At 46.9% G+C, this 22,684-nt stretch overlaps 1 protein-coding gene across 1 annotated transcript in view; it reads left to right on the top strand.

The window, feature by feature from the left end:
* Positions 1 to 275: 275 nt before the first annotated feature.
* PELI2 (pellino E3 ubiquitin protein ligase family member 2) overlaps positions 276 to 22,684 on the top strand; it is a 78,901-nt gene continuing 56,492 nt past the window's right edge. Inside the window, exon 1 of the mRNA XM_071557268.1 lies at positions 276 to 495. Within this exon, the coding sequence (XP_071413369.1) occupies positions 419 to 495 (77 nt within the window). The 5' untranslated portion in view covers positions 276 to 418. The remainder of the gene's footprint in view (positions 496 to 22,684) is intronic.

Consider the following 22,684-nt stretch of genomic DNA (forward strand, 5'->3'; position numbering starts at 1 on the left):
CACCGGCCCTGCGGGTGCGCGGCCCCTTTAAGAGCGGCCCGCTTCCCTTTACTCTATGTTTACATAACACGGCCGGGCCGTACCACTGCCGGCTGTGCCGGGGGAGGGGGCGCGCGGGAGGCGGGCGGAGCTCCCCGCGCCGGGCCCCGCCCCCTGTGCCGGCCGTTAATAGGTGCGAGGAGGGCGGGGCCACTCGCAGCGCCCTTCCCGCCCCCCCTCGGCGCGGCGGGTTGGTGCGTGCCGGGCTGGCCCCGCCCCCTGCCGCCCCCCCCCCCCCGCGGGGTAGTGGCCGTTGCCGGTGGCCGCGGGCGCAGAGCGGAGCGGAGCCCGCTCGGGACTCGCCCACGGGGCGGCTGGGACGGCACCGGGGCGGGGGGAGGGCGGCCGTCGGTGCGACCGCCGCAGTGGCGGCGGCCCCATGTTTTCGCCCAGCCAGGAGGAGCTGTGCGCGCTGAACAAGGAGCCCGTCAAGTACGGGGAGCTGGTGGTGCTGGGGTGAGCGCTGGGACAGGGGCAGGCGGCGGGCTCGTGGCGGAGGGGACGGCGGGCGGTCTCCCCCTCCTCTTTCCCGTCCGCTTTCCCCTCGCTGTCTCCCCCTTTTCTTTCCCGTCCTTTTCCCCCTCCGTGTCTCCCGCTTCTCTTTCCCGTCCTCCTTCCCCTCGGTGTCTCGGCGCTGGGAGGGATCGCTCGGAGGTGGAGGAGGGAGGGAGGGGGGACGAGGGGGCGCTTCCACCGCCCGAGCGCTCGGCGCCGCCGCTGCGGGGCGAGGGTGTCCCGGTGTGTGCGGGGAGAGGGGCGGGAGGGACGGAAGGGGCTGGTCACGGGGCATGGGGAGAGAGATTGAAGCGGGGGGTCTCGGTGCCCGAGGAGAGAGGGGAGGGAATGAGAGGGGTCCCAGTGGCTGAGAAGAGTGGGAAGGGAACGAGCAGGGTGCCGGTGCCGGGGGGGAAGAGGGAAGGGAACGGGAAGGATGCCGGTGCCGGGAGGGAAGAGGGAAGGGAACGGGAAGGGTGCCGGTGCCGGGAGGGAAGAGGGAAGGGAACGGGAAGGGTGCCGGTGCCCGGGGGGGAGAGGGAAGGGAACGGGAAGGATGCCGGTGCCGGGGGGGACGGGGAAGAGAACGGGAAGGGTGCCGGTGCCCGGGGGGGAGAGGGAAGGGAACGGGAAGGGTGCCGGTACCGGGGAGGACGGGGAAGAGAACGGGAAGGGTGCCGGTACTGGGGGAGAGAGGGAAGGGAACGGGAAGGGTGCCGGTACCGGGGAGGAGAGGGAAGGGAACGGGAAGGGTGCCGGTACCGGGGAGGAGAGGGAAGGGAACGGGAAGGGTGCCGGTACGGGGGAGGAGAGGGAAGGGAACGGGAAGGGTGCCGGTACCGGGGAGGAGAGGGAAGGGAACGGGAAGGGTGCTGGTACCGGGGAGGAGAGGGAAGGGAATGGGAAGGGTGCCGGTGCCGGAGGGGACGCGCCCGGTGCCGGGGGGATCGCGCGGCGCGGCCGGTGCCGGTGCCGGTCCCGGTCCCAGTCCCAGTCCCAGTTTTGGTGCCGGTCCTGGTGCCGGTGTCGGAGCGGGGGTCGCGACGGGGCTGGGGAGGACACTTGTTTTAGGGTTATGACACACAGACAGCCCCTCGGTCCCCGTCGGTGCCACCGCTGTGTGAGCTCGGCCGGCTCCGGGGCACGGCGTCCTCCAGGCAGATGGCAGGGGAGAGACGACTTTGGAATGAGGAGGGGAGGGAGGGAGGGTGAAGTGCTTATATGCAGATTCGTAGTGGAAATGTTTATTTTCTCGGCTTGATATGGATCTTAAAGTAATCCGCTTGGCATTACGCTGTTGCCCTGCTGTTGGAGCTCGCTGAGCGCCGCGGAAACAGATGAGGGAGAAGCGTCTAAGCCGCGCTTGCTGAGAGCCCTTGTGAACCTTAGAAGAGACGCTTAATTCTGATACTTTAACGCGTGGAAACGTATGGTTAATGGAATAATTTTCTGTCGTAAACACAACAGAAAGGTTTCGAGCCAGCCGCCAAGCAGAACAGCCTCGCTGCATTAACTCAGCCTCCCCCAGAATCTGGTACATGTTTGCTGCAAGGTCGTAGAGAACCTTATTCTGGTTTCTTAGGGATTTTTGTTTTGTTTTGGTCGAGTCGTTTCTTAAAGAGCTGTGTTCGTCTCTGCAGAATAACTGTTTGAAAAAGAGCAGCCCAGACTGGATGCTCGTATCCAGCAGTGCCCCTTTTCTCCTTAAGGGATGCTAAATGTTTCCTGTCACGAGACTGGGTCAAGATACAGTTACTGGGGAATAAAATACAGCTGCTACCATGAGCGTGGTGTAGCTGGTCCTTGAAACCCTCGAATTTAAGTCACTTTTTTCGTGAGAAGTAACCGTATCACACTGAATTTAATAAAGAAATGTTCTTACTGTTTCAGCTGTGGAAATGGAGGGTGAGCTCAGCTGTGCAATGCTGTCTCTGACAATAAAGTCATAGTATAATGCTGAATCTTTAATTAAATTAGAGTGCATAAATTGATGTTGTGCTGCAGAGGCTCTTTGTGCACAGCTGGAAGCATTTTCCTTTCTGTTGCTTTACTATTTTTAGCAGCAGTTGAAAGTACAGAAGTACGAAATGTTTTGGCTCTGATCTTAACCTGGCAAAGTCTGGTGTGCTTTGCCTTTAATATGGGAGCGCATTGATCTCGGCTTATCGGTTCTGCCGAGGTCTTGATCTTCACCGTGTGTGTCGGAACATGCCAGGAAAATTTAAATAAACTTCACACGGCTGAGTTTAGGTCCTGTTTGAGTTTCAGCTGCTCGGCAGAACTGCTGAGGTTACATCTCCTGGGTGTAACATGTGCTGGAAAAGCAAACAGACCCTCCTGTCCGTGCAGGCAGGAAGGAGAAGTCTGTGAATGGGGAGCTGGGTCTGGTCACTGTGTCTCTGTAGCTGTGCTGGAACAATGGGGCATTGGCTGTCACTGCTTGCACAGTGTGCTTGGGAACTGTGCTGTGGGAATAGGGAGACATGATGGAAGCAGGCCAGAAAATTCCATGACTCAGTAACTGTATTTTTTCATTTTTGAGCCAAAGATTGGGATTTTAAGATCCACTTGCCACTTCAGGAGTTGATTACTGCATGTCCTATCAGGCATGTCTTGAGTGTTGTTTGTAGTGCCATAAATAATGCAAACGTGGATCTCTTTCTTTGGTGACTCAACATTTGTGACTGGGAACTCTTGGAACAGCTTAAGCATCTGTTCAGTATGCTAAAAAAAACCCTCTTAATACCTGTTTTGTATTAAAATCTTGTAATCTGAAGGTTCATTTAAATAAGACAATGTAAATCTCCTCTCCTTCCCTGTAGAGAAACTGAGACCTGGGGACTGGCAGAGGAGAAGCAGCTCCTGTTACAACTGCCTGATTAAAATTGATAGCGCAGCCTCACAGCTAGATTTGAAAAGGGGGGAAAAAAGAAAAAAAAAGCTGTTTTGAGACACTGTGTGGGTTGTTTTTTTTTTTAAAAAAAAGCCTTGATTGTGATGTTGATGAATAACTTGTGCCTTGAGCTGCGAGACTTTTAAATTAGGTGGTGAAAAGGGTGACGAACAAAGGAACTGGCATACCTGGCAAAGCTGCTGAGAGTCCTGTTTTTAAGATGACAAAACTTTCCCTTTATCTTTTGCTCTTTCTCTGTCTCAGCAGTATTAAAGCGGGGTTGTTGTAGCCTGACCTTTAAATCAAGGAGAAGGGAGATTTTTTGGCAGTAGGTGGTTCTGCCACCAGGACACGTTCTTGTATTGTCTCACGATAGTCGTGATTGCTCCTCTGCACGTTAATGTGAGCCCAAGTAAAGCCTAAGGCGTTGCACATCGGTCGGTGCTGCAAATACATTCCTAATAACCTTCTCCCGTTGGTTACGTCTGCCCCGCCAGTGATGTGGCAGTGCGTGTTTGGTTAAGGTTTTGTCGAGTTTTACATAATCAATGTTGTAGTGAATAGAAACAGTTTATGTAAATCGAGCCAGACAGGTCAAGATGGCTGGTAAAGAGGAGATCATCTGCTTGATTGTGAATCTGCTTGTGTACATCTGCTCGTGGCATCAGCTGCTCACAAAAGGCTCCGGGTTTCTTGGTGAAGCAGAAACATTCATATTCTAATTTTTTTTTAAAGGCGGCTTTGTTTGAAGTCCTGTCAAACTAATGGCTCATTATATATTTCTTGAAATGTGTGGTCCATCCTCACCTCATCCTCTTATCTTATAGACTTAATGGGTTTTGCAATCTTAAACAATGTTTTATCTAACTAGAGACCTCTAAGTGTTGTTACAATGGTCAGTCGGAAATTGCTGTCAACATTTTGTATGTAAATTTTCCATTCTCAACCATTGAAATAAATGAATTGGTGAACTTGGAGGCTTCAGGACCAGAGAAGCTGCTATGAATTGTTTATGTGAGTTTTGTTTAATGTGGACTGTTGGGCATCCTCAAATAAACAGGCTGTAGTTCTGCTTAAATTTAACCTTTTGAGACAGTAGAATAAAAGGATGGGGCTCACAGAGCCATCTGGTCTAGTGGAAGGTGTCCCTGCCCATGGACAGTGCAGTTGGAATGGGCTGCTCTTTAAGGTCCATTCCAACCCAAACCATTCTGGGATCCAATGAAAATTGTCACCTGTGTTTTCAGTGATGACCCTGAGCTCAGTTGGTTAAAACTTGGTTGTAATAATGCCAAGGTCATGGGTTCAATCCCCTGTGTGGGCCGTTGACTTAAGAGTTGGACTCGATGATCCTTGTGGGTCCTTCCAACTCAGAATAGTCTGTTATAACCATCTGTTATAAATTGTGTGATAACTGTTCTGAGTGATGGACCACTTTATACTTGAAGCAACTTCAGGTTTGAAACAGTATTTCTGTGTGAATCTGAAGGCACCTGCATTATTAAACTCCTGTTTCTCATAGTGGCTCTTCCTGACTGATCAAAGTTGCTTTGTAACCATTACCTCTTTGACAGGGTAAATAAACTTTCTGAAGTGTTTTCTGTTTATAAGCACACTTTCATTTTTCTGGTTTACTTGCTTGGCTTTTCACATAACTGTTGTTGATATTTTGCTGTGCCATTCAGGAAGAAGCTGATGCAGATTTCAGTGGTGTTGACAGAAGCAGCCGTGATGTGATATCTCTGCTTGTCCTTGATGGCTGTTTGTGTCTTTATGAACTGAAGGCAGAGGGATCCTGGCTGTGGAATTAAACTGGGGACTTAGTTTGCACAGAGATGGATTTGTTGCCTGATCTATACTTGAGGCTTTGTTTAATGATTCTGTAATTTTCTGTGCTCAATGGTGTAGATATATTGGTGAAACTGCTTGGGTGATTCAGGTTCTGCTTTTAAGCCTTGTTTAAAAATGTACTTTAGGTTTCATTTAAAGGAGTGACTGGCAGATAATGGGAGGCACCCATTAAATGTGTTCAAGGTCATGATCCTCTTGGAGAATCGTTGGCTTCAGCAGATGTAGCTGGAAGGCTGCTGGTCTGGAGAAATGGATTTTTTTTTTATTTGATATTGACAGTGGCTTCTTGGAGACCTTCATGTCTTGTGCTCAGTTTATGGTGGATCTTTCACGCTGCATATTGAGAATGTGTGATCAGGGTCAGTTCAGAACTTGCAAGTAGATTAATCAAACACCACAAGTATTGTGTCTGAATTAACTGCAGTGTAGAAAAACATGGACAGGATTATATTTGGGGAAAGATTTGTGGATTTTTCAGTGATAGCTTGTGTATGGCTGGATAGAGCAAAGGTTTTGCTTCATTTAAGCTAAGAAAGAAAACATACTCTCGTTGGTTTTCTGCAACTAACCTATTCCTTGGAGTACTTTTGACTTTCTCTGAGTGCAGATTTGTACCCAGGCTTTATTCACAGCATCTCAGTACCCATGTAAAGTCAAGAGAGCGCAAACATCAGACTCCAGAAGCTAAAATCTGTATTTGTTGAGGAAAATGGGAGCATCAAACATCTGCATGTTTAATGTTTGTTACAAAAAGGAAACTGAGTGCATTCTGGAAGTTCAACTAATCCCCTTGGTGTGTACAGGCAGGAGGTCACACATGTGGAAATAGAAGACTAGGGGTTTATTTTGTAAAATATGGAAAACAGACAGTTTACTCTGAGTAAACAAGTCTGAGAAATGTAAGACTTGGTTGCCTTTGATGCACTTCTCATGTAGAACCAAGTAGCTACTCCTTTCTGCTCTTGGCAGAATCAGGGATACAGAGCTTTGTTTTCAGCTGAAATCTGTAAATGGGTAAATACCGTGAAAGTCCACTTGGCTCTACCTTAAAATATGCATGCAAACCTAGAAATTACTTTCTGGGCTGCTAAGATTTGTTTTCTGTTGCTGAAAGCAGTATCTTCCTTAAGCTATTTCACGCTCCTCCTTTACAGCAGGCTGTTCTACAACTGTGATTACAAGGCTACTTGAGAGCAGATCGTTCCTAGGAACTTCTTATTATCCAGTTCAAACCACATCATGTCTGGTTTATACTCATTTATTATGAAGCTGCTCTCTAACTTGCTCAGTAGTGATAACAGGTTATCAGTTTGATGCTTTGAGAAGATATGACCTTCTCCTGTACTCTCAGCTATTGAGAAGATGTGTGGCTGTGCTGTAGCCCTGAGTATCAGCCAGTTGCCTTTCTGAAGGCAGGGTTTGTTAACAAAGTGCCAGCAGAGAAGTTTTACACTGTTTGTGGAATACTCCAGACATGCCTGTAGGCACCAGCTATTGAATTAAGCTTCTCTTGTATTTCCTGTTGGTGTTGTCTGCACATGCTTTGATTGTGAATTTATACTGGGTGGCTCTGACTGGGTATGGAACCTCCCAAGGATGACATCTCCAGGATTTTAGTTGCAATCCTGCCTTCTGTTGAGTAGAAATACTTCTTGTGATGTCATTTAGGGTTGTGTCTGGTTATTCTGCACTGTCATACTTGTGGCTTGTGAAGGCAAGTGAAGTAGAGGAGCATTTGGTCCGAATTCTCAACTTCAAGCAGGATCTCTGGCTGCTTTCCAGCATACTTTGTGCTGCAAAGTTTTTCCACTTGTGCTGTTTGATACCCTAAATCTCGTTTGTGTTGAGGATGTTTTTCCTTTTATCAATAGAAATCCTTGTGTTTATTCTCGCTCTGTCCCAAGGTCACCACTGAAAAGCTTGCATGTGACTTGTCACGAGGTTGAACCTTGAGGGACAGGACTGGAGGTGCTGGCATGGAGGGCATGTCTGCTTCCAGAGATTTCTGGGGCAAAGCTGCTTGTTTTGTTTGTTTTATAAACAAACCATCACTAAAGGGTGCCCTTGCATTTTTCACTTGTCAGCTGCAAATGCTAATACCATGTTGGAGGGGTCCTGCTTTTCCTTTAGATGGCTTGTTTCCTCCTTGACAAGATGCAGTTCAGAGTTTTATGCCTCTTACCTTGGCATCATATTTGTTTTTAGACATATCCTGGTGTGACTTTATGCATATCAGTCCTGGGGCTTGAGTTCATAGTGACATTCACATACTTTGGGGGAGCAATTCGTGACTTGTGTGACAAACTGTAAGTAACATCTGGGATTAGACTCTTTTAATCCTATTACTCGGTAGCCTGGAATAGTCTTGGTCCTCGTGTTAAGCAAAGAGTACAGTGCAGAGCAGCAGGGGTTCCAGAGCAGCAGATCAGTGTGCCCTGAGTGCAGGGGAGTAGCTGGGGCAGTGCTGTCCCAGCCTCCAGCTGTGGTGCAGGATCTGCATCCTCTCTGTGTGGCCAGATGTGGTGCGTTTAACCTTGTAATGTGATCCCCTGTGCAGACACTCTGGCTGGGTGTCTGTGGGGTTGAAGGCTGTAATGGGGTACTTGTGGTTATAGTTTAAATCCAAACACAGGCCAGGGAAGGCCAGCAAGCAGCAAACTGTTTGTAGTGTTTTTGTAAAGTCGGGGTAGGTGTTGTGGGGTTGGGAGTTCAGCACTCGGAGTAACCTGTCTTTGGGTTGGACTAGGAAAGAAACATCTCCCCTTCCCTTCCTGCAAAGAGCAGTTGTTGTCTAGAGCTAATAGAGCTTAAGATACAGGCAGACAGTCCTTGCAGGAAACTGCACAGTGAGGCTACAACAGTTGTAATATAAATATTCAGTCTTTGAGGGCTTTTTCCTGAGGGGCTGTTTGGCACGAGGACATGGTGCTTTAGTGGGATTGGGTTATGAATGGTATGTGTAAAAGGTGACACTGGACTTGCACAGTCTACACTCAGACAATGCTTCTACAATTACATTTTCTGATCAGTGTAACCTCTGTTCCTGAAAATAGCAAGTATCAGCTGCTTTGCACTGAAGCTTTTTGTTCAGTTCTTTATATCCCAGCGTTGGAAGTCCTGTGAGGTCACTGGGAAGCATCTGTGCAGCCTGGTGGTACAGCAGCTCTTGGCTCATGGTGAAGAAAGAGTAATTCAGCTAAAAGCTTTCCTCTGTTTCACAACAGAAATGTCATCTGGACGAAACATTATGAACAGCAGTTGTGAAAATGGATACAGACAACATCCACAATGCTGAAGAGTTTGTTGTATTAGAAGCAAAGTGGGTTTGAGATGAGCTCTATTTGATGAGGCATGATAGGAAGGTGCTGATGGCTGAAGGACCTATTAGGCATTGCTGCTCTCAGCAGCAGGCTGTGCCTCCTGTGGGGAGGGGAAAGCAAGCGAGCTGTTTGGTGCTTCTGGAGAAAAAATTGCTTAAGTGGTTTTTTTCCTCTTTTAACAGTATAATTTTTAGTACTGGACTCAGGCTCAGTGATGTCACTGTAAGTGCAACTTGTGTGCCTCAAGGAGGGTGAATAATGTGGATTGTTCCTAATCTAAGAAGGCTTCCTGTGCTAGGAATGAGGCCTCGTTAAGTGCTTGTCAATAACGACCTAATGTTCTTCTGTCATTTATTGCCTGTATTAACGATGATGCAGCTACATTGCTCTGGAGCAACTCCTTGTATTTAACAGAGGTGCAAGTTGTCAGCAGCACAGTGAGACTGATGCTAATGTGAAGTGTCAGTTTGCTGTGCTGCAAATTGCCCAGAGGAATGGGGACAGGCAGCAAAAGTTTGGAACAGCTGGCCCATAGCAAGTTAAAAGGAGAAGGCAGAAAAGCATTATGGTCATCTTCTTGATTATTCTAATGTTATCTGATCCCTGTTGTTGCAAAATTCTCTTTTTTCCCTCTTTACATTCAAGGAATTGAGGACAAAGTGTTGCAGAGTCTTTCTCTCTGATTAAACTTTTTTTTTTAAAACTTTGGTAAACTTTTTTTTTTAAACTTTTGAAACACTTCTTGAACTGTAGTGATTTGCTTAGTAGGCCTTCAGATTACTCTTCACCCACCAGTATGTGTTGTCTTTTACAATCCAGTAAGTTTCCAAACTGTCACGAGGCAATTTTATTCTTCAAACTGGAAGACTTTAGTAATGGCTTGACCAACAGGCTTCAAACTTATGAGGTGTGTCCTTTTAAAACATGGGAATGTCATGGATGAAGACAAAGTGGTACTGACTGTGAAGACAGTTAGTCACTGTATGAAAGTAAACAAGGTGAAGCTATAAAAAGTTAAATCTCTGCTTGAATATTACAAATAAACTGGAGACCAAATGTGCAAACCCTCCAGCACGTGCCCTCAGGAAGAGTGAAAGCTCTGTTTAGTCTAGACACAGAAGTTAATGGGCTGAAACTCTGATATAAGCACAGCTGTATTTCTTCATGTGCAACAGCATGAATTCAGTTTGATTGTTGGTGTCTGATTTAGTGATGGTGCAGCCATAGCCTTTGAAACAGGAGCAGTGTTTGTATGTCCTCCTTTCCCAGGAAGGGTCAAGCAGTTGACAGAGCCTGAGAGCTGCGTGGTTCCTGCTTTCTGGCACATCCTGTGGCAGGGATCAGTGCCTCAGAGGGACCGCGGGGTTTTATGGAACACTGACTAATAAACCAAAGTGTCGCTGTACTTACAGCTCACCTTCGACCTCTGAGAGCAAATAGCTGTGCAGCTCAGTACTTGGGTTACAAATCATTTTGGTGTTGAAGAGAAATCTTTCAGGCTGGATGGGATTCATTCCCTTGTGCTTGTCCTAGTTTTGTGCTAACAGGTGTGTAATACCCACTTTGAATTGCTTTCGGAATCTTAAAATTTGCTGGAGTAGCTTCCCAATGCATTGGGGGAGTAAGTTTTGATTTGTGATATCAGATTATGGCCTTCTGTCCTGGGCTGTGGGCAGATGTCCCATTCCACACCCACGTGTCTGGTGGGAGAGGTTGCAGTGCTTTGCTGCAGGACTGCAGTGGAGACAGAGGATTTCCTCCTAAGGGTGTTCTTTAATCTGACTTGGCCAGAAGGTTTGATTAAATGGATTGTCAATACCTTGGTGGACTTTGCCAAAACTACCAGCAAATGAAGGAAATGAAATGATTTGGTCCTGGGGCAGATCTCTGAGGAATCATAGAATCATAGAATGGATTGGGTTGGAAAAGGTCTCCGAGATCATCAAGTCCAACCCTTGGTCCAACTCCAGTCCCTTTACCAGATCATGGCACTCAGTGCCACGGCCAATCTCACCTTAAAAACCTCCAGGGATGGGGAATCCACCCCCTCTCTGGGCAGACCATTCCAATGCCTGAGCACTCTCTCTGCAAAGAATTTTTTTCTGCTCTCCAACTTCAATTTGCCCTGGCAGAGCTTGAGCCCATCGTGCCCCCTTGTCCTATTGCTGAGTGCCTGGGAGAAGAGACCAACCCCCACCTGGCCAGAACTTCCCTTCAGGGAGTTCCAGACAGGGCTGAGGTCACCTCTGAGCCTCCTCTTCTCCAGGCTAAACACCCCCAGCTCCCTCAGCCTCTCCCCACAGCACTTGTGCTCCAGTCCCTTCTCCAGCCTCGTTGCTCTTCTCTGGCCCCGCTCCAGCCCCTCAATCTCTTTCCTCAACTGAGGGGCCCAGAACTGAACACAACACTCAAGGTGTGGCCTCCCCAAGGCAGAGGCCAGGGGTAGGGTCACTGCCCTGGGCCTGCTGGCCACGCTAGTTTTGATCCAGGCCAGGATCCCCTTGACCTTCTTGGCCACCTGGGCACACTGTTGGTCACCTGGGCACATAAGCAGCTGAGTAACTTCTTCCATCAGAGCGAAAACTGGAGAAGGAAGTTTGGCAGTAGCCAAATGGATAAGCCTCACTTGGTTTTTTACTCCTTTTAGCTGGTCTTCACTGCAAGAATGACAAGTCTGAAACAGGAGAGGTGCCTGAAAACACCCTTGCTGAGCCAGTTGCCCTTGGTATGGTGGAGGTTCCAGGAATGCGCCTCTCATGGCAGTGTTCTTGGAAACTGCAATGTCATAGTCTCACTGACCCTGCTGAGATTTGTTCCTTAGGCAGAGATGTCTTGTGGAAGGTGCCAGGGGAGAGGCTGCAAGCTGCTCTTGTTTTCAGGGGTGTGCACTACAAATTTTTTTTTTATAATTTTCACAAATATGTTTTTAATAAACCCTTTGTGGTAGTGAGTCCCTGCACCCATTTAAATTCTGTGCAAGAGCTTTCCCAAAAGCTCTGGGTATGCTCCTTCTTTTGCCCGTGAAAGATAAATAAGCTGTATTATTGGTATTTTCATGGTCTGCTTGCTGTCAGAGCAAAAGAGCTTTAACTTTTGACTTGTGTTTTGTGCCTTACTTTCAGTGTTTGAGCACAAAATGCTGTGGTTACATTGCTGGCTCAGCTGTGCCTTATCTCTTTGCTTGCACAATCCCACTTCCAACTGCAATACTGGAGTGCCATATATTTAGTTTTATTGCAAGTTTTGAGTTTCCAGCATGCGGAGACTGGTATAATACAGCAAATAGTTTTCCATGTAGGGGTGGAGAAAGACTACATAAAGTACAGTTCCATCTGTAAGCAAAGCTGGGGTTTAAGTGATTAGCAGGATCTAAGTCAAGCTCAGTGTACCCTCCTGGTTTATTATGTGCAATGTGACTTCCAGTTCAGGATTGGCTTCTGGTCATGTACTGCTGGTTTGCACCTTCAGCTCCTTGGAGGAGACTGGCTTATATTGTGGCTTTACCTGCTGGAAATCTCTCAGCATAAAGAGAACAATTGTAAAATAATACTTTGCTAAAGGATAAGCAGATCTTTGAGGCGAAAGTGATTTGCTCTTTCACCTCTGAGCATTCCATAGTCAGTAGAGGGAAGGAAGGAACTGGATTTGGGATTGGCTGGGTTCCAGTTCAGACTATTCAGACCCAAGCCAGGAGGAGTATGGGCTGATTTGTAGGCTTTGGGCAGAGATGACAGTTGAGGAAAAACAGCTGTCTCAGTTTTGTGAGCTGATGAAATCGGTTATGAATGTCAGGTGCTTAAAGTGGGGTGCTTTATGCTGTGCAGAGGTTGAGAAATGAGTTGGAGATGGGTTTGTCATGCGTAAGTCAAGAGAGCAAAACTCTACCTTGAGTTAAACTGAAAGAGAGAACAATGTATGATGCTCTTTAATATCCAGAAAATAAGTGTATTCTTTTGTAAAAACAGCAACTTGCTCATTGAAAGCAGGATGTACAAAGGGATGTTCTCCAACCTCCTGTGACCATTCTTAGTTGTTCACGAACAAAGTGGGGCCTCTGTGATTGTAAACAGTCTTGGGGTTACTTAAATGAAGGTGAATTTCCACCTGTAGTCACAGAATCCTAGAATGGATTGGGTTGGAAAAGACCTCTGAGATCATCAAGTCCAACCCTTGGTCCGACTCCAGTCCCTTTACCAGATCATGGCACTCAGTGCCACGGCCAAGCTCACCTTAAAAACCTCCAGGGATGGGGAATCCAACCCCTCTCTGGGCAGCCCATTCCAATGCCTGAGCACTCTCTGTGGAAAGAATTTGTTTCTGGTCTCCAACTTCAATTTCCCCTGGCAGAGCTTGAGGCCATCGTGCCCCCTTGTCCTATTGCTGAGTGCCTGGGAGAAGAGACCAACCCCCACCTGGCCAGAACTTCCCTCCAGGTAGTTCTAGACAGTGATGAGAGTCATTAATAAGTCTAAAGATTGATCTGGTTAGGATAATAAATATTTTTCATTTTTTTTCTTCCCTCCTGAGCTGTTACCTGGGTGTTTTTAAGAAAGATGGGATTTATTTGATGCACAGACCTGTGCAGTGTGACAATTGTCAAAACAAACAAACAAAAAAGTGGGATATCAAGCAGAATTTAACAGGACCTTTTACCTTCCTGTTATTTTTTGTTTATTTTATCCTTCTTCACTTTGGAAGAATGAAAGTCCAGATAATGAGTAGTCAGGTGGGCAGTTTGTTGTGGCATAAATTAAGCCTGGTTAAAAGCTAGAGGAGGTCTAAACAGGTGCCTGTTTCAAACTGGTCACAGTAACTGCTCGTAGCCTCTGGAACTGCTGGTGTTCAAGTGGTGTGGGATAAAGTGTTTAAGGATCTGATGCCTCTTTGAGGCTGTAAAGGGCAGATGTTGGGGTAGGACAAGGCAGCTGTTCTTGGGTTTGTGAACTAGAGGGCTGGAGTCAGGACAGATGTCGGAGGGAGCTGCTGCTCTTGCCTGTCTGGACAGTTGTCCTGCAGGAGGACAACACATCCTGAGCCCTGCTGGCACTGTGAACTCCCTCCCCCAGTTATTTTCCATCTGCCTCTGCTGAGTACACTGTGATTTACTGGAAGATGTAGTGACAGGTGAGGTTGTCCTCTGTAACTGGGACTGAAGTATGTCACTGATTTGTTCCAAAGCCTCCCAATGCTGTTTGAGCTCTGTTGAGGAGAGGCTGCAGGATGAATGAGCCCCACCTCATTAGACAGCAGGGAATGCATGTGACTGATTCTTACCTTTGAGAAAAAGCTTCAGTTGGAGCTGTCACCTTAGTAGACAAAGAAGGAATCCAACTGTAAGACATGTGCCCAGAGGAAATCATGCTTTGCTGGTTCTCTGGCTTATGAAACTCCTTGTTTTTTGATTGTTCTCCTTGTCACTGCTATTGCTTCACCTCCACTGCCTGCAGTAGTAATAACAATGGTGGGATGTCAACTTGGAGCCAGTGGGGAAAGGACACAATGATTCTTCCACCCCAGTAACTGAGGGGTGAATGTAGGTTTGGGTGTACAAGAGTGTTGTAATCCCCAGCAGCAGCCTGGGCTGCACCGTGAGCTCTGTCACAGGTGTTTGTGAAGCAGAAAACTTGAGTGTAGTGAATGTTCCTTGTGTTGTATGAATAGCAGTGTATGAACACGGTGCCTTGGGATGAAAACTGCTGTGGTTGGGAGTGGAATACTGGAGGAGCCCCAAGTGGCCTTCATGGAGCACTCAGGCAAAGGGCTGGGGCTCATCTGTGCTTTGGCTTTGCATCAGTTCAGTGCCAGGTCCTGCCCTTTGGCCACACCAACCCCCTGCAGTGCTCCAGGCTGGGCACAGAGTGGCTGGAGAGCAGTCAGGCAGAGGGACCTGGGGGGACTGAGGGACAGGAAGCTCAACATGAGCCAAGAGTGTGCCCAGGTGGCCAAGAAGGCCAATGAGATCCTGTCCTGGATCAAAACTAGCGTGGCCAGCAGGCCCAGGGCAGTGACCCTTCCCCTGGACTCTGTCTTGGGGAGGTCACTCTTTGGGTGTTGTGTTCAGTTCTGGGCCCCTCAGTTCAGGAAAGAGACTGAGAGGCTGGAGTGGGGCCAGAGAAGAGCAACAAGGCTGGAGAAGGGACTGGAGCACAAGTGCTGTGGGGAGAGGCTGAGGGAGCTGGGGGTGTTTAGCCTGGAGAAGAGGAGGCTCAGAGGTGACCTCAGCACTGTCTGGAACTCCCTGAAGGGAAGTTCTGGCCAGGTGGGGGTTGGTCTCTTCTCCCAGACACTCAGCAATAGGACAAGGGGGCACAATGGGCTCAAGCTCTGCCAGGGGAAATTGAAGTTGGAGAGCAGAAAAAAATTCTTTGCATAGAGAGTGCTCAGGCATTGGAATGGGCTGCCCAGAGAGGGGGTGGATTCCCCATCCCTGGAGGTTTTTAAGGTGAGATTGGCCGTGGCACTGAGTGCCATGATCTGGTAAAGGGACTGGAGTCGGACCAAGGGTTGGACTTGATGATCTCGGAGATCTTTTCCAACCCAGTCGATTCTATGATTCTTTCTCTGCCTTTTCAGTGGAAAAAGATGTCACTGAAGAATATCTCCAAGTATTTGCTTTTCTTGGAAAGCCAGCTTTTGGGGTCATTCTGAAGACAACCTGAAACTGTTTTGGGGATTGCAGACAATGTCCCCATATAGTGTAACACCCTCATACTTTTGCCTCATGAATGAGCTCAGTTCAGAACTAAGACTAGTATTCTGTGTTACTCAAATATTAAACTTTCTGGATATGGAAAGTCTCCCTTTGCAAGTGACTGTAAAATAACCTAGTGGTGCAATTTTTCTCCTTGGCCAAAACTCTGAAAGGAGAAGTTTAGGATTTGTCCAGTGAGTGCCTCCCCCGTGGATTTCAGGCTTGTTCTTTTGTAAAGGGCCGGTCCAGAAGATTTAGTCTGAGTTTTACAAACAGACTGATGGGGTGTGACTGTTTCTGGACTTCATTCTTAAGTTTTGCTCCCCCTCAAGGTGCCAGAGTCTGAGAGATTTCTGCTTAATAGGAGCAAACCCTGCAGCTTATTCCTCTGTTTTTGGTAGAGCTGTAGGAGGAAAGTAAAACAGCTGTGGAAGACCCTTGCAGATGTTCCTGTGGGTATAATGCCAAAGTATTGACAGAGTAGCAAGGGGAGGTGCCGTTTGTGTTCTGAAATGTGCAAGCAGAACCTTTAGGTGGGTGAGGGAAGGCAGGTAAGAATTTGGGTATCTGGAAAACCCACATAAAAAGGAGATACACAAGTACAGACATAACCCAAGCCTGTCCTCCTGCACTGCAGTGGGATGCAGAATTCCTTAGCACCTTCCTGCTGCCGTGTTCAGCCGCAAACAGTGCGGCAAGGCCAAGGTGCCCTTATGGAGAGTGATGTCAGACATAAAAACTTGAGGGCAGAAGGGAATCTCTGGAGCCAGGCAGCTGCAATCAATTACTTGATTTCTGTGTCTCTGAACTGGCTCCTTCAGTCATGCTTTGCTGGGCAAGGCACTTCCAATTTCAGTCTGGGGCTCATGAGCTTTATTTCTTCAGCTGAATTTCCATTTGGCTTGCAAATGCTGCTTCTAAGTCCTGTAATGCTGTTTGAAATTACAGCCTGTACTTTGGGAAACATTGCTTTAAACAGATCTCTGTTTTCTTGCTCTGGTTTGCCCCATAGGGCATCCTTGCCTTTAAAATCAAAGGAATCTAGACAAATAGAGGGAAACATATGGGGTGGCTTGTTTTTTTGAAATCTAGTGAACAAAAATAGTAATAGTATGCTGACTGTCTTTGTGGATATTGGCAAAGAAAGAGCTGCATTTCCAAAGGGGGAAAAAAAATTAAGGGAGAACTATCTGTGGTTTTAAACTTGTTTTCTGTTCCCCAAGCCATTGTGCCACTTGTGTGCATTACTAATATCTGTTGGAATGAAACTCCTGTTTGCAGAGTGTAACCAAAAGTAGGCAGGGCTGCAGCAGCCCTGCAAATAAGTCACAATTTCGGTCCTCCAAGAAACTCAGCTGCTTTAGAGCCTTCAGTGGTGGTTATCTGTGTGTAAACAGCCCTGTGTAGCTGTCCTGAATAAAACCATGTCTTGCTGCATCACTGAGGATGTGCCTTCCCAGGAGCAGGTCCAGAGAAGAGCAATGAGGCTGGAGAAGGGACTGGAGCACAAGTGCTGTGGGGAGAGGCTGAGGGAGCTGGGGGTGTTTAGCCTGGAGAAGAGGAGGCTCAGAGGTGACCTCAGCAGTGTCTAGAACTCCCTGAAGGGAAGTTCTGGCCAGGTGGGGGTTGGTCTCTTCTGCCAGGCACTCAGCAATAGGACAAGGGGGCACGATGGGCTCAAGCTCTGCCAGGGGAAATTGAAGTTGGAGATCAGAAAAAAATTCTTTGCAGAGAGAGTGCTCAGGCATTGGAATGGGCTGCCCAGAGAGGGGGTGGATTCCCCATCCCTGGAGGTTTTTAAGGTGAGCTTGGCCGTGGCACTGAGTGCCATGATCTGGTAAAGGGAGTGGAGTTGGCCCAAGGGTTGGACTTGATGATCTCGGAGGTATTTTCCAACCCAATTGATTCTGTGATCTGTGTGTAAACACAGCCCTGTGTAGCTGTCCTGCATAAAACCATGTCTTGCTGCATCACTGAGGATGTGCCTTCCCATCTACAGACAGCAGCAGTGCAAGGTCTCCTGTTCAGGCAGCCCCTGCAAGAATCTGTGTAGTGAGTACACAGAGCAGCATCTCTGAGCATTCAGAAATTTAAAAAAAATCAGGAATTCATCACTTCTGTGACTTCATTCTTAGTATGTGCATGCAGAGACCTCATAATTCTTAAGTATCTGTGGTGGTGTTCTGAGACCTCTAAAGGATCGATGTTTATTTGATGTAACATTTTGGGAAGCCCTCTTAAGGGAAGAAAAACCTCAGAATTCTGTGGGTAAAAGTGAGAAACTGAAAGACTTTGCTGTCATAAAGCTGTACAGATCAGAATTCATTTTGCTGATCAGCAGTAAACACTTCACAGCCTTGCAAAAATCTTTTCCTGGCTGGAGATGTCTGATTAACTTTGTTATGGATTATGATAAAAGCAAACACCCAAGGTTGCAGTGAATTAGTAAACTGTCAGAGTGTTTTTAGTCTGAAGAAGATACATTGGAGTCTAGTTCTGTGCTCTGCTGCACTGTTAATTTCGGGGTTATTAAGACTTTTTTTAAGAAAACCCCCCAGCTTCAGCAGTGCTGTGATGACTGTGCTTATGGTGCACACACTGATCTAATAGTTTTTAGGCAGTTTTTAAAACTGGGCATGAAGGATAATTTATCCTGGGTAGGTTTTAGGGCACAGAACACACTTGTTACCCAAGAGCAGGTGCTGTTTGACTTCTTTGCCAAAGCTGCTCTAGGTGTAATGCTGCATTGCCTCGTGTGTGTGTTCTTTGTCTCACTGCTTTTATTTCCCTATCTACCTCAGGGAGTGCCCATTCTTTTTTCTTTATATTGTTTGGGGAATAAGAACTAAAAGGAGGAACCTTTGACAACTCCCACTCAGTAATTCCTGCTGAATGTAACCAGGGCAGGATTCCCAGCCAGGCTGGGACTTCTGCTCCAGCAGGATGGTGGTGCAGGACCCCTCTGAAACAACCTGCAAACTTGCAGCCTCTGGATCCTGCCGGGTGCCAGAAGGCAGGAAGGGAATCTCTGTGGTGTTTTCTTTTTGCTTATCCACTCTAACTGTGCTCAGAGCAGGCAGTGCAGTAGATTATTCACCTCTGACTGCTGGTGCTGTGTAGCAGTGGCTGATGATGCAGCATCAGTGAGAGAATCATAGAATGGATTGGGTTGGAAAAGACCTCTGAGACCACCTAGTCCAACCCTTGGGCCAACTCCAGTCCCTTTACCAGATCATGGCACTCAGTGCCACAGCCAAGCTCACCTTATAAACCTCCAGGGATGGGGAATCCACCCCCTCTCTGGGCAGCCCATTCCAATGCCTGAGCACTCTCTCTGCAAAGAATTTTTTTCTGCTCTCCAACTTCAATTTCCCCTGGCAGAGCTTGAGCCCATCGTGCCCCCTTGTCCTATTGCTGAGTGCCTGATGCTGAGGAATCTGCTGTGTTCAGAGGCAGCAATGCTTGCAAGGGCTACAAAGATGGAAACCCATTTCTGTTTCTGAGGCAAAGATTTGTTGAACACTTGGGGTTGAACGAACAGCTGTGCCTTTTTAAGGGTGTCTTTCCCCTGGGAAACTAAAAGGAATGTTAAAACTGGTAGGATTTGACTCAGATGTTGCAGGTCAGGGTTCAGGAGTTGAGGGCTTCACTTTCTACTCAGTAAACTTCTGGTGAGATCATATATATTCACAGAATGGATGCAAATTTTCTATCTTCCTCTGTGCTAAATGATACAGAAACAGAGCTAAGATGATTCTTGTCATGCTTGAGTGTTTGAAAAAGCTGTAAGTAACAGACATCCTGGAACTTCTTGCCTGTGGAATCACAGGAATGACATTGCAATTGCTTGTATTTGAAGGAGAACCGAAGTTGTAAGAAAGCCATCACCTTTTCTAATCAAAATGTGAACTGTCAAATAGTCCTTGATAGGGTTTTAGGGAAAGCATTTGATTTCTTAGGAAATGACTTGTTGGGGTTGTGCTTTATTTTCAGTGGCCCAAATGGTCCTCTAAATGAAATGTAGTTTCTCCCATAATGTTTAATGTAGTGAAGTTTCAGATGTAACGTGGTGTTATTGCTATTCATTCCTCAGGCTACAAATTGAGTAGCTTACTTGTGCACCTTCCAGCATATATGAAGCAGAAATAGGTTGGGAGAAGATTTAGGATATCAGGGAAAGTGGTTTTTGAGGTTTCTTGTTCCCTTGCGTGTTATGACGTGTTATTTGTCTTAATTTTGATACTTGCAGCCTGTTTTTGATCTGGCATTTAAGAGCAGGTTGTAAATTGTTTCCATACAAAGCTGTGTGGTTCCTGAGCCTCTGGTGTGTGGGATCAAATTTGCTCTGTCACTTCTTTCTGCTGTGCATCAAACCCCAGCTGTGCATAGTATAGAATAGAATCATAGAATGGATTGGGTTGGAAAAGACCTCCGAGATCATCAAGTCCAACCCTTGGGCCAACTCCAGTCCCTTTACCAGATCATGGCACTCAGTGCCACGGCCAAGCTCAGTTGAAAAACCTCCAGGGATGGGGAATCCACCCCCTCTCTGGGCAGCCCATTCCAATGCCTGAGCACTCTCTCTGCAAAGAATTTTTTCCTGCTCTCCAACTTCAATTTCCCCTGGCAGAGCTTGAGCCCATCGTGCCCCCTTGTCCTATTGCTGAGTGCCTGGGAGAAGAGACCAACCCCCACCTGGCCAGAACTTCCCTTCAGGCAGTTCCAGACAGTGCTGAGGTCACCTCTGAGCCTCCTCTTCTCCAGGCTAAACACCCCCAGCTCCCTCAGCCTCTCCCCACAGCACTTGTGCTCCAGTCCCTTCTCCAGCCTCGTTGCTCTTCTCTGGCCCCACTGCAGCCCCTCAATCTCTTTCCTGAACTGAGGGGCCCAGAACTGAACACAACACTCAGTACTTCCCATTGAAATGGATTTTGTGTTTATCTGACTTATTTTGAATGCAGTAAAAGTGGGATCTCACTTCCTACTGTAACTGCCTGTTTTAATTCATCCAAATGCTGTATCAACCAATTCCAGTGACATTTGGCTAGATTAGAGATCATAGTATTTCCTCTGTGCTAGGAGAAGTTTGGGGTTGGAAAGAGGATTCTCTAAACATGGTGCTTTGCCCACCTCTTGTGCTCTTTCAGCTGGAATAAAAAGCATGCTTTGAAATGAACTTGATTAGTTTATACCCTGTATTTTGCTGTGCACCAACATTGCTGTTTTATGCAGCGTTGAATGGTTTTAGCTGACAGCTTTAGAGATGGGCTTAAAGCACTGAATAAAATTGCCTCCTTGTTAAATGAATGCTGGGGGGAGCAGTAAAATGTTGGAAATAAGGATTGTTAAGGAAGTCATTATGTGAAGGAACAGGTTCCCTTACCCTTTGCTTTCTAAAGGGCGAAAAAGCCTCTTGCATTCTGGTGCTCTGCTGGCATATTACTTATATTGGAGTTGGTGGAATAGTGTCTTAAATGTGTTTTTTCCTGTTAAAGTTGCAACCTTTCTTTTCCCTTACTAATATCATGGTTATGGATGACTTCTAAGAAACCTGTGTTGTGAGACTGCAGTTATCCCTTTCTCTGGCTGTAATGCTTAACTGGGCTGTCTGCAGAGCTTTTGAGCTATTAAATTGTTTGCAACTGTTATTTGACTTAATGAAAGCTCTTGTAGGCTCCGTCAGCATCCTCCTTTATTTTTCTGGAGTATCAGCTTTTAATCAGACTCTTTTGCTGCTCATACAACTGCCTTTGCTTTCACAAAAAGCAGAAGTAACAAAGTATTTTTCAGGAAAACAATTTGGGGCAAGTGCAAACCACTTTCTAAGAAAAATCAAAGAGATTTATAAGAAGTTCTTATAGAAAGTTCTTCTCAGAGGAAATACCAGCTGGTTTGTACCCTTGATTGGATCTCTGTCATCCTGTTACAAGTAGTTGGAGTAATAAAACCCTGACTCTTGTACCCCTCACTTTGACACTGGTCCCTTCTGCTACTTCTGTGTTTTCTTATTCTCTAATTTCTTTCCCCTCCATATCAGTGAGGGGGAGACTATCAAAGGAGCAGAGAGGTTTAGGAAATTTGAAGTAAACTGAATATGTAGTGTAAATAAAGCTGATTAAAAGCAGTTCTTGCACAGTCCATTTAGTATTTGCAAGCCAAATAACATCCTTTAGCTTTCTGTTTAGGGTGAAGTTAATACAGATCAGGTGCATGTTTTCTTGAAGTGCCTGTACTATGTGAGCTAAACATGCATGAGGATTAGTCAGCTGTATTTTCTATAAATAGTCATCCTGACAAAATCTTGATTTTTTTTTTTAACTATTCTTATGTCACAGTTGTTACAGTGGCTGGGTAGTCAATAGTTCAAAAGGCAGGCTGTGCATTATCCTGATCTTTAGTGCACCTGATCCTTTCATCACCTGGCAGGTGGAGCTGAGGGGACAGGAGGAGCAGCCAGAAATAGGCTTTTACCCCACAAACCTGGAGAGCCACCACTTCTGTTCCAGAACACCAGGGGAAAATTAAGGTCACCCTGGCGAGCCCCAGCTCCTGCACATGTGACTTCTTGTGGTGGTGTCAGTAGATAAGGTTCTCCTTAATTTGTCCACATCCTGAAGGGGGAAAGTAGGTTCCAGCTTATCTGATCTACTGTAGTTGCCTCTGAAAGATTTGTTTGTTGGTTTTTTCAGGGTGTACCTAACCTTTTAGCTGTGTGTTCAGCTGATCCACACTGGTGATGCTGATCAGGAAGCACCAGCTGTGTGTGAACATAAAAGTTCTGAGTGTAGCACACAGGGCTTGGGCAAGCTGACTGCTGGGTTCCTGATGGGAGCAGGAGCAACTCTGGAAGGGTAGCTAAAAAAAATAATTAACCCCTAATCATGAGCCAGTAATGCAAATCAGCCTTGTCTTTGAAAAATCTGAGTTTATGGAGTTAGACTTCATTGCACTGAATCATAGAATCATAAAATCGATTGCATCGGAAAAGACCTCCGAGATCATCAAGTCCAACCCTTGGTCCAACTCCAGTCCCTTTACCAGATCATGGCACTCAGTGCCATGGCCAAGCTCACCTTAAAAACCTCCAGGGATGGGGAATCCACCCCCTCTCTGGGCAGCCCATTCCAATGCCAGAGCACTCTCTCTGCAAAGAATTTTTTCTGCTCTCCAACTTCAATTTCCCCTGGCAGAGCTGGAATGGGGCCAGAGAAGAGCAATGAGCCTGGAGAAGGGACTGGAGCACAAGTGCTGTGGGGAGAGGCTGAGGGAGCTGGGGGTGTTTAGCCTGGAGAAGAGGAGGCTCAGAGGTGACCTCAGCACTGTCTGGAACTGCCTGAAGGGAAGTTCTGGCCAGGTGGGGGTTGGTCTCTTCTGCCAGGCACTCAGCAATAGGAC

The sequence above is a fragment of the Pithys albifrons genome, chromosome 6, assembly GCF_047495875.1.
Source record: "Pithys albifrons albifrons isolate INPA30051 chromosome 6, PitAlb_v1, whole genome shotgun sequence".
In the NCBI taxonomy this organism is placed as follows: domain Eukaryota; kingdom Metazoa; phylum Chordata; class Aves; order Passeriformes; family Thamnophilidae; genus Pithys; species Pithys albifrons.